The 12,177-nt window shown below is 37.0% G+C and overlaps 3 protein-coding genes across 3 annotated transcripts; all 3 read right to left on the bottom strand.

Annotated features, from left to right (window-relative positions):
* Window positions 1-5: 5 nt before the first annotated feature.
* On the bottom strand, window positions 6-825 carry LOC147274808 (uncharacterized). Its single transcript, XM_086227584.1, has one exon. It carries the CDS (start codon window positions 795-797, stop codon window positions 363-365), a length of 435 nt encoding a protein of 144 aa, XP_086083710.1. The 5' UTR covers window positions 798-825; the 3' UTR covers window positions 6-362.
* A 3,246-nt stretch (window positions 826-4,071) lies between these two features.
* NFD2 (Ribonuclease III family protein) lies at window positions 4,072-5,499 on the bottom strand. The gene is made up of 3 exons (XM_086227694.1): window positions 5,339-5,499; window positions 5,072-5,160; window positions 4,072-4,720 (listed from the first exon to the last, which is right to left on the bottom strand). Exons 1-3 carry the CDS (start codon window positions 5,399-5,401, stop codon window positions 4,315-4,317), a joined length of 558 nt encoding a protein of 185 aa, XP_086083820.1. The 5' UTR covers window positions 5,402-5,499; the 3' UTR covers window positions 4,072-4,314.
* Window positions 5,500-5,853: 354 nt separating this feature from the next.
* Window positions 5,854-11,223, bottom strand: LOC147274806 (putative alpha,alpha-trehalose-phosphate synthase [UDP-forming] 9). Its single transcript, XM_086256287.1, has 5 exons — window positions 10,841-11,223; window positions 10,477-10,555; window positions 7,033-9,108; window positions 6,666-6,939; window positions 5,854-6,576 (listed from the first exon to the last, which is right to left on the bottom strand). The coding sequence occupies exons 3-5, from the start codon at window positions 9,021-9,023 to the stop codon at window positions 6,253-6,255; spliced, it is 2,589 nt and encodes an 862-aa protein (XP_086112413.1). The 5' UTR covers window positions 9,024-9,108; window positions 10,477-10,555; window positions 10,841-11,223; the 3' UTR covers window positions 5,854-6,252.
* Between the last annotated feature and the right edge of the window lie 954 nt (window positions 11,224-12,177).

The following is a 12,177-nucleotide window of genomic DNA, read 5'->3' as shown; positions in this document are numbered from 1 at the left end:
CAAAATAATGCAACCCAGTACTAAAATAATTTATTAATTAATAATCAACTCGCTAATCCCTAGTTCCCTACACGCACCTTCTTCATCCTCATCATTATCATTGATTCACTATGCTTCATAGTATTTGACAATTTTGTACACCCACCAGGCACCACCATCAAAAACAAAATTAAAACAATAAAAAAATTGATCTAAATACTATTAAAATAAAAAACCAATAAAGAAAGTGAAGTGACGGCGCCACGTCAGACAGTCATGGTCAACCTTTCCACCACCATCCAGCTCATTGATTGAGTGGCCGTTCCAGCAATCACATGTCACGACACCCCCCAGGCGCAAGATAGCCATCGCGGCGCAACTTATCAAGCGTAAGCCGGCACCTCTTTATTACCCACGTGGGCCAAGTCGGCGTGCCCGGAGGACTTGACCGGAATCGAAGCGAACCGGGCGGAGAAATCGCGGAAATCGTCGTCCTCCTCCGGTGGACCCTCGTCGAAGTTGAGCGCGTAACTCAAAGGGTCGTATTGGAATTTCCCCTGGTGCCTACTACCGCTGCCGCTAGAGCCGCCGCTTTTGCTCCTGTTGAAGCGGCGAATGAAAGTCTTCCACTTTGGGCCGGCGACGATCTCGGACCACTCTCGGACCTTGTAGAAGGCCCGAAAGCCTCGGGTCCACCACCTGTCGTCGCTCTGGGCCGTCCGTATCCGCTCCCACCAGACGACGGACGATGGGATGCAGAAGCAACAGCGTGTGCTGCTTCTTCCATGGCCTATGGACTCTATGTCTGTTTCTTCCATAGATGACAGATTTTGTGTGTGTGCAATCAGTGGGTGGGTGTGTTTTATATAGGTGGTGACGAATGGAATGAGTAACGGAAACATCAAGTGACCGGGAATATCGGTTACCCGATATTTTTTTATGGTTCCGAACGACTTGTCGTTTCTGGTAGTTCCCTTGTTTAGGGCCACAATTATGATGAAGATTATCTATCTTCTTATTGGATACTGAAAATAAATAAATATTCCTTATTAAGAAACCGATACAGTGCGGACACTATACTCTAAGCATTCAAATTTAATGATAAAGAAGACCTATTTGATTAAGGATTAAAAATACGTTTGTATCACATGTGGTATGTGCTATGTTAGCACGGTGTCGTGCTTATTTTTGTTATCACGTGTTAATAATACTATAAATTCATATGTAAATTATAATTATATACCTCAATTATATACCACTTTTTAATTTGGTACCTCAAGTTCAAAAAGTTGCATTAAAATACATTAACTACGAAACCGTGTCAATTAGGTACCTCCGTTAGTCTGGCCGTAAAAAAGTGATGACGTGGCACATCACTAAAAGGCTTCATTTCAATTTAGTTCCTCAACTTTACCATGTTTTTCAAGTTCATACCTCAAGTTAAAAAAGTTGCAAATAAATAAATGTTTTCCAGTTTTTATCTCAACTTCACCCCAATTTTTGACCCATCAAATCTTCACCAAAATCAACAATCTTATACTCACTTTGAAGTTATGAATCTACTCTTTATAACCATATAGACATAATTCAAAAAGAAGTTATGAAACGCGAGATAAATAGTCACAAATTAGGCTACCCGAAATTGTCAATTTGTTTGAAAAATTTAGTATTTTCGGGTAGCCTATTTTGTGACCAATTATCTCGAGTTTTATAACTCATTTTTGCATGATTTTTATATGGATGTAAAAAAGAGAATCATAGCTTCAAAATGAATATAAGATTGATAATTTTAGTAGAGATTTGATGAGTCCTAAGTTAGGGTGAAGTTGAGATAAAAACTGAAAAATATTTATTTATTTACAAGTTTTTGAACTTGAGGCATGAACTTGAAAAAGATGATAAAGTTAAGGTACTAAATTGAAATGAAGTCTTTTAGTGGTGTGTCATGTCATCAGATAATGATCTTTTTGACGGTCAGACTAATGGATGTATCTAACCGACACGATTTTGTAGTTAATGCACTTTAATACAACTTTTTGAACTTGAAATACCAAATTATAAAGTAGTGTATAATTAATATATATAATTATAATTTACCCTAAATTCATCTATCCGGTACTTCGAAATTTTAAGAAGACAATGTACCTAAAGGAGGAGGAGAATAAATTAAAGGCAGCGTCTGGGGGTTGTAGGTGGTTTTGGGGTAGGAAGTGTGGGCCCAGGGGCTTAGGTGGAATCGACCAGAAACCTATTATTAGAATGAATTGAGTGGTGATTGGAGAATCTGATGAGAGACTGAGAACAACCGACTCCAACAGTCCAACCAATTCATAATCAACGCCAGCGCTGACACCCCCAATCACTCCACCATTATACATACATTATTCCTTTTTCTTTTTTCTTTTTTTCTTTTTTTCATTTTAGTATTTTTCTTTTTGATGCATTAATAATTTAATAATGAGTATTTAAGTTAAAGTTCAACCTCAATGAAGTATCTTCCTGGCCAAAAAAAAAACAGTTGAAGTTCAACCCAAGTTGTGTATAGATAAAAATCATAAAATATGCTAAATTTCATTTACTTTAATAGTTTAATGTATGATTTTGACCATATTTTATGAACAAGTTAAAAACTTATTGAAAATGCTAACTAAAAAAAGAAACTCCATTGAAAATTTATTGAAAGGAGTTGATTTTCTGTTTTGTGAATTTTTATAATCCAACAAACAGAACTTAAGAAACCTACTTTAATAAATAGATTTGTATGGTAGTATGGTACCTACCATATATACCAGATTGATTGAGATTATGCTTTTCACTAAGTGCATTAAAAGTTATATTTTTCTTCTATAAGGAGGAAAATATATTCCTTCATAAGCATGGGTGTGTTACTTTATTGCTTTCCCATATTTTCGACCAAAATTTTTCTTTACCTATTTTAAGAATAAAAAATAAATTTTTTTAGAAAAGCATGTTCTTCCTGTATTCCTCTCTTCAAAGTTCTATGACAAAGCAAACACAACTTAAAAATATGAACATTCTACTTTTATAGCAAAGTGCTATAATAGTACAATTTCTATACCACTTATATTCAACCTCAAATTGTCTTTAACCCATAAGGCCAATTGGGGTGTGATTGTGGACTCAGACTACTCAGTTATTCACAATCAAATTCAGGCACAACAAGCTCGAACGCAAATACATTGGCTACAGAGGTCAAAACTGAAAACGACATCAATCAAGCTTCCTAACCTAAAATGACATCAACCAAACTTTGGATGCTAATGGTATACTGCATGCTCACATTGTGGAACCTCCAAAACATCCTTTACACAAAACATGAGAATATGAGATGCATTCGGCAACATTCCACAGCAGGGTTATCATAAACTAAAAATTTTGAGGAGCATTATTGATAACCCACATATCCAAAGTATGAAAATCTTATTCAAACAGGTGTCTAAGGTCAAGTTTGACATTCTAATCCATCCCAAAAAGTACCAGCCAATTCTTCTAAGTAAGAGTGTCAAATATATGCCAGCAATACATTTGAGTACTGAAAGCTAAATGAGAAAGACATGGAAAGGTCAGTAAATCATTGTCTGTCAAAGCTTGAGGATGATGGATAATCTATCAGTAAAAAGAAAAGTGTTTCAGAATAAGTGATGCATGGACTAGGCCATGATATATTCATTTTTACAGCCTCCTCACCATTGATCAGGAAAAACTCAAGCACAGTTATATCACGATCTAGCTTATTTGTGTTCTAACAGCCCATGATATACCCATACCAAAATCGTGGATCAAGTGATAGAGGGTCAGAACAAGTCATCTCTATTACGAGACTGTTCTCTAGAATCCACTTTTAACCAAGTATAACAATTGTAAAATGTAGTTCATTCAATAATAATATTAAAGAACCATGAAGGGCTCATTTCCTAATTCCTGCATATTTTCTCAATATAACCCCTGCAAAATTCAACTCAGCTCCCAGTAAACTATAGGTCAAGCAAGCTGACCAGTATATACGCTCATAGCATACGATAAGGAAACAGAAAACACAATTGAAGTACATATGAACTAAAAAAACATCCCTTCTTTCATCAAGCAAACATATTAGTAGACTAAACATGTTCTTTACATGAACCAATTAACAATAGCATAATATTGTTAAGGGCCCAGGGACAACAGCACAAAGTTTTCCACATGATATTGTTCAACAATATTAACAAACACAACCACATATTGTCTCTTCTATGCTACTACACTAAGTCCCACAAGTAGCAGCGAAGTACTATAGCATAATATCTCTAACAGCCAATAGACAGAGAGCTGCGCTTACATTGCTAGTGCTCCTCCAACCTTACCATCATGAACACCCCAGAAAATGCTTCCAGCTCCATCAGACTTCCCAATATCAATAGCAATAGCACCAAAGATTGCTCTGAAAGCCCCACAAACCACCAAAGGAGTTGAAGAATTAGTCTTGGGAGAGACTCTAACCACCTTTGGCAACCCCAACCGCACCCCGTCAGCAGCACAGGAAGATTCTACTTTGGAGATCTCCGATATGCGGTGGTTCAATTCTTTTGCAGAAATCTCAATGTCCTTTTCAAGCAGTCGTAGAGAGGCCGATGTTTCTATGACATTGGCACCCAAAATGCTCAGTGCCCTGTTGTTCTCTCCGGAGAAGGAGGCATGGGTCATGGCACGGCGGAGTAGACCAATTTTTTGGAAAGTATAGCTGAAAGTAATAAAAAGCAACACAATAAAACTCCATTTATCCAATGTCACACACACACACGCACAGAGAGAAACATATACATATAAATGCAATAATGTTTGACATTTAAATCGATTGGTTTGGTTGCAAATTGAGTGATTATTTAGCTAAAGACAATGAAAAAACGAAGGGGTAAACAGTTACTGATTGAGAAGTTCATCATATGTGTAAATGCTTAGTCACGCAGAGTGTAAGATTAAGGTTTAGTCTTCCTTTCTTTCGCCTAAGATTTCTCAGAAACCAAACAGAGTCGATGATCCATAACTTTTGAAGACCAAGTAAATGGAGAGGCAAAAAAGAGAGAGACTTTACCCAATTTGCTTCTGAAGCGTTATGAGGGCTGTTTCAAATGGGGATGAGCTTATGAAGGTCCGATCATGTTGTTCATTGGTCACGTATCCCTGCATAAAACCACCAACGTGAGCTATATTCAGAAGGAGAAACAAGCATTGGGTTACTCAAGTTTGGCTGCAAAAATATAGAGAAGAAAAGAGGAGGGAATTTTAAAGCATATGCTCTATTTTATTTTCCTATGTATTTTCTCGGGTAGCAAACAGAGGTTTAAGGTAATAGACCGACCTGAATATGTGGAAGGATTGCGAAGACGAAAATGGTGAACAGAGTGAAGCGAGGATGAAACATTTTTACTTTTCTCTACGGTTTTTCCAAAGCGTGAGAAATGGGTGCTCTGCAAAAGTGAAAACCCCAGGCACTACTTTCCCTTTTCTTTGGGTAAGAAGAGATTGTTATAAGTCAAACGCCGGACTGTTCAGACGACAATCCAATCCAACGGTTAAGATTTAATCAGCTACTTATCATATTCCAAACCGTTGGATTCAAGACTTAATATTAGGCTAGTTGAGATTAAATTTTTCTTACTAAAATTTCATGTAATTTCATTTGGGTATTAATTCCTAAATTTAGTTAGAACATCATTCCACCGATCGATCAATAGTCAGTATTGATCGGACTTTTTTTTTTTTTTTTTATCTAACATATTCAATTTTGATTGTCATATAGTCACCACTTTATTTATTGTTGGTATTTAGTCTTTAGGCTAGGCTTATCGCGTAGGAGAAGAGAGACAATTTCAGTAAGAAGTAAGAACCATCATTTTCATAAAAGAATGGACTAATCATGTAAAAAAAGTGCAAAGCCAGTTCAAATTTACAAACCAATGATGCTCTTTGTGTCTCTGAAACTACCCATCATGCTAAGATTCTTAACCTGTGAACCAAACAAGGTAACACCCCTCAGATTGATGCCTGCCGCTAATACATAAACTGCAACACCTTCCAAGTAGGAAGGATTGACAGCACCAAATCCACAGTAATCCCTTGTGCTCATCTTTCTCTCCAAGATAAACGCGGAGCAGCATCATATCCGGCTTTCCACCACGCGAAAGAATAAGTCAGTATCAAAAAGCCAAGAGTTAATCCCGATTCCCTTACGAATCATCAGAAGAAAACATTCGTCCAAGCATAGCTTTCGTTTCAAACAATATCTTCGAAAGAAGCTTGGATTTCGGCACTACACCTTGACTTGAAACTTGAAGCACCAGTCAGGCCTTGAAGCAGTGTGATGACATCCACAGTATCGTCTAGATAGTACCTAGCTTTACTAGGTTTTTGGCCAACAGTGCAAGCAAAGATCTCAGGAGGTACATGCTGAGATGATCTATTGGCTGTGTTTGATATGCTTTCGAACATGTCCTCGTCTGATCTATCATCCCCAATGCACAGCACAAAATCTGGGGCTTTCCCATTTTTGATCATCATGGAGAGAACTTTCTCAGCAACTAACCCTTTAGTAACTCCCTGCAGTGTTAACAAGCCACATGACATCCTTCAGGCCACAAGAAGAACAGAAAACACAGAAAGGAGGAACAAATGGAGAAAATTAATACCTGTGGCTTTACTTCGACAATATGCTGGCCCCGTTTAACAACTACGGGCTCATTTGCAAGCACATTTTCAAGATGATCCAACATCTCCATGGCCTGGCAGGATCCAAAATCGGGATCAGCATCTAGATGGTGCCACACCAAGGCACTCTCCTTCGTCTCTATGTAGGAGCCATCGGTTGCCTCTGTATATAACTTCATCACAGGTTCTGCAATTCGTTTCCAATCAAAATCTTTGGCTAAGGAACTGGTTTCCCAATTGGATGTTCTACTCCATCTGCGAGAAAATCAACGTAAATGTGGAATCAATACAAGTATAGATAATTACTTTTTTTTTCCGAAACATTGTCATATGTACGTAAGAACCTACCTTATGAAGTATCCATGCTCCGCTGCTAGACCCAGATTCTCACATTGAGCAAACCATTCACTAAGAGAGTTTTGACCCCTACCACTGACTATAAACACAGTATTCTTGGGGTCACTGCACAGCTTGTTCAGAACTGAAATGACTTGAGGACTGGGCATCTTAACAATGGAAGCTTCAGGCATTATCGTTCCGTCATAATCCAAAAATATTGCCCTTCTATTTGTCCTCTTATATGCAGAGAGGATATGTTCAATGGAAAGCTTCCTAAAACTTGGGGAAAGAGACAAAATTCTAAAACTCAGACCAAATCCAATTCCCCAACAACGTTTTCTGTAGTGATCTTTGCACGCTCGCTCCAAATCTTGTATAAAACTGCGGGACCAGTAAGCCACATCATGAGAGCTAACATACCGATAATGTTTCTCATGCCGCAACTGCTTTTCTAACTCAGGCATTGTGATGGCCACATTTAGTGCATCAGCTACGGCTTCAATGTTCCACGGGTTCACCCTGATTGCTCCACTCAAAGATGGCGAGCAACCTATGAACTCTGAAACAACAAGTGTACTTGTATGAGGAGAGTCGGAGGCAATTCCTATAGTTTTATCCATACTTGGAGTCCCCTGCCTACAAATAATATACTTGTAGGGGATTAGGTTCATGCCATCTCTCACAGCATTAACAATGCAACATTCTGCCAAAGAATAATAGGCAGTCTTCTCATGAAGGGGAACGTGACGGTCAATCAAAATAACTGGTTCATAGCCTGGGAAACCAAAGACTTCATTTAACCTTCTGGTAGTTGAATATGTTTCCTTTTTTGCTTCCTGAACATCTTTCCCTGTGCTTCTTGCAGGGTTTACAATTTGAACCAGGACCACCTTGCCCCGCAACTCCGGATGCTGCTGCAGAAGTTGTTCCATGGCCATTAACTTTAGACTGATGCCTTTAAAAATGTCCATGTCATCAACACCAAGAATAATTTTTTTCCCCTTGAACTGTTCTTGAATCTCTTTGGCCTTCATGGAAGAAGAGGGATGATTTAATGCAGATTCAAGTCGACCAATGTGTATCCCCACTGGCAGAATTTTAATGTACACAGTGCGGCCAAAATATTCAAGTCCAATGTAACCGCGCTTAGATTCATATTCCAGGCCAAGCATTCTACTGCAGCAAGAAAGGAAGTGGCGAGCATAATCAAACGTTTGAAAACCAATCAAGTCTACATTTAGCATTGCTCTCAGAATTTCATCTCTGACAGGCAGGGTCCTGTAGATTTCTGATGAAGGGAATGGGCTATGGAGGAAAAAGCCAAGCTTAACTCGTGTAAAACGCCGTCTCAAAAATGTGGGAAGAATCATTAGGTGATAGTCATGAACCCATACACAATCATTTTCAGGATTGATCACCTCCATAACTTTATCAGCATATATCTTGTTAGCGGAAACATACGCCTGCCAAAGTAGCCTGTCAAAGCGATTGCTATGGTCCGGGCACATTGGAAGCATGTAGTGAAAAAGGGGCCACAAATATTGCTTACAAAACCCATGATAATACTTCTTATGAAGCTCAGGAGGAAGGAATGTTGGCACACAATTAAATTCCTCCAGCAGTTTCTGGGAAACTTCTTCTTGCTCACTTGCATCTATGTCAACCTTCAGAGACCCCACATATATAACTACATCAGCAGATGAGAAACCATCTTTCAGTTGCAACAAAATTAAATCCTCATCAAAACTGAAGCACCATCTCCCAGATTTTGTATCCTTCTGAGCATGTAGAGGGAGAAAATGTGCCACTATTATTTTTTTCTTGCAGCATTCAGAGGGGGAAGGATTTATATCTTCATTATAATTCCCATCACCACTTTTTACGTCAGGAATGATGCCTGGAAGAGTCATCACCCTTGGAAGACTCCGAGGGGTCTGAGGGAAATTGAACATGTCCCCAGATGCCAATTCCAACAAACTTATGCAAGATCTTGAGAACATTATTGCACCTAAGCAATCTTATGCCAGGTTAATGACCAAGAGTTCTGAATAATGCAGGACCAAGAACCTTGTGCAAAGAAAGAACCTATAGGAAGGGCAGGAAAAGACAATTATAAGTATCCTATCCAAATTATGATGAGCCATGAACTAGACAATTGTAAGGGCAGACATTCAACTATTATCATGGAACAGAAATCTTTACTCATTGGTGGACCATGATCTCCACCCTACACATCAGGCAATATGGTATGTAGTATGGAGGACAAGAAGAATTAAAAAACATAGCAGATTGAGCAGAATTTTTACAAGAACACCATTCCTCCACATCAATCAGCATAAACATTTCTATCAGATTTTCACAAATGGTACAGTATTAACTTGCTCCAAGTCCTACTATATTTTTCTACTACTGCTCATTTTAAAAAGAACAACAATTTGCTTTTTTTTTTTTTAAGAAAAAAAAAAATCTGTCTTCTCCATATATATAGGCAAACTTGAAAAAGATTATGAAACGATTAAAATAACCACAGGTAACAGATTTGGCTATCTATTCGAACTAAATTTTACAGTAATCAAAGCAAACCCCATAACAAGAGTTCATAATATAAACCTATTGACAGACAAAAAAAATAATAATAGCAAAGTTTGATTATTGTAGGATCAGGTTATAATAATGGAGCAGTGACATGAAAAGAATTATTCTTTAAATCAATAAAACTTGCAACTGATTTTATCCACAAAATATCAACTACACATACACCCCCTCACCTTATCAGTCATCTACTCTGTACAAGAGGAATATATTTATCACCTAATTATATTTGGCCAATTTCTTATTCCTCCTTATCAACATTCATTTTAGAACATATCCTCACCCAAAACAAAATGGCATACAAAAATAAAACCTTCAAGATCAAGAAAACTAATGATTTTAGAACATTTTCAGGGGGGGGGGGGGGGGGTGGTGTGCATCTGTTTTTAGGCAGAAATTAGTATTTTGAAAAGCAGTTGAATCATCATTCATCAGATAAGCTTATCTGTATAGAAATAATGGAAGCAAGGAATAATTTCCAATTAATGCAGTACATCTGATTTGGCTATTCATGCGATTCGTCTTATCATTATCGATATCCTCACGCAACAAACTATAACAGGTAAAATGAAAATAGAAAACCATTACTTGTCACTGCAGCTTTGCTGTTTTCTAACCTTTAGTAAAAGCTCTGCTTTTCTCAGCAGAGTTATTTCACAAATTATCTTGATCATATTATTCTTTTCTCAAGACTCAAAATTTAATCGATTGAAAATGTTTACCATACTACATAAACACACCCTTTGAGCAAAAGATTTCATCTTTCTCTCTTAAAAAAACAATTTTCTAGGCAAACAAACAGAGCTGGAAGAATTGACAACATGCATCCATAACAACTTAGAGAGAAAGACGGAGTTTAACCTGAAATGAAGTCAGATTGATCCAACAACGAAGCTCCTAGCAAGCTATGTGATTGTGATATCAGTTAAGAGAAAAACTCCTGCGAAAACACCGTTCACATTTAGACATTCAAGAAATCCTGAAAAAAACAAAAAAGGAAAACAAAGCTCTGTTTGGTTTCTGAGAAAATGAAGGGAAAGGATAAGAAACAGCTCTGTCATTTCACAGAAACTGAATCATAAAGTCAAACCCCAACAACCCAGAAAATCCCAAGTAATGATTTCCCTTAAATTCTCAGCAACCAAAAGACCCTTTAGAATTTAGAGGGAAAAAAAAAATAAAAAACCCAGTACAGTGAAAAATTCAGAGTTGTGAAAAAACTTACAGAGATAAAGAAAGAGATAGAGCAGGGACAGATGGATAGACATATGAGAGAAAGAATGTAAGACAGACAGTGTTTGATGTTTTTATATCAGCAAGAGAGCAAGAGAAGAAGAGAGGTGGCGATGTGAGTTAGGTTGGAAACCGGTGAGATTTGTGAGAGTTTTAATGGTTTCGAAACTGACCATTTTAAAAATGAAAGAAAAAAGAGAAATATGTAGGGAAAAGAAAGAATTTTGGATGGGAGTCCCGCTCCGTTTGGTTTGTGTGTTTGTTGTTGTTCAAATTGTTTGTTCATTCAACAAAAGAAGCTCATGGAGTCTTGAGAGACAGATTAAGCGTAGAAAGTCAAAAAAGAAGATACATATGTCGAGAGAGAGAGAGAGATGGAAAGACTACAGTTGGATTGTAACTCCTGGTTGGTCTTACGTTATAGTCCTCTCTGCCTTTCTTCTTCCAATAAAAGGACCTTCCTCTTCAACTTTATTACAAATTACCCTTGTTCTAATTTATGTTTGTTTTGTTTTTGTTCTTTTGGAATGTATTTGTATTTGAGTATTTCTACACTCAACTCTCGGAATATCCTCTTATCAAATCGCTTTATATGTTAATGTCGTATTAACAAATTGTTCATTTGAATCATTGATTAACTCTATTTTGACAATATAAAGCATCATACTGTTTTATCCGGATAGAATAGTTGAAAGAAAAAATTGAGAAAAATAATTTTTTTTTTAATAATAATAAGTTACTTCCAATAAAAATAGTGATGCGGCGTCTTAACATCGTCTTAACATGAGAGAAGCAAAGGTCCCACAATTTAGTGTTTCAACCCTTCATTCTCTTATATTGGGAATGCCACGTGAATAACTCCGTTGTAGGTAAGTTTTATTTTTAAAACATGTGAAAAGTGATTCATAATGTGATTGGTATGCATTTCCCAAAATAGTCGACCAAACCCACCACTAATCCTCTTTACATAAGAGTACAAAATGTGGATTAGCATATTAGCTTACCAACTATTCCCCAAAACAGAATGTTGATTCCCCTAAGGAACTCTAAGTATATGCTTCCTTTTTAACTCATTACCCCAGTCTTATCTATCTAATCCTGAAAGAGTAACAAAAAAGATAGTCCAATAATTGTGAAGATTATTCTTTAATTACAATGGCTGTTGTGGGTTAATTACTTAAAACCTAATTGTTTAGGAACCAAAAAAGGAGTCTTTATTATTTAAATAAAGAATGTTATCCTTTCAATAGTGTTGTTTGCATTACCAAGTTGTGTTGTTTTTTTGTATTTAAAAAAAGTTATTTTAAAAAAGTTGACCATCCCTTCTTC

Source organism: Dryas octopetala, chromosome 9 (genome assembly GCF_963921425.1).
Source record: "Dryas octopetala chromosome 9, drDryOcto1.1, whole genome shotgun sequence".
Lineage (NCBI taxonomy): Eukaryota > Viridiplantae > Streptophyta > Magnoliopsida > Rosales > Rosaceae > Dryas > Dryas octopetala.
The sequence above is the reverse complement of the archived record's forward strand: the minus strand, read 5'-3'. Positions and strand labels throughout refer to the sequence as shown.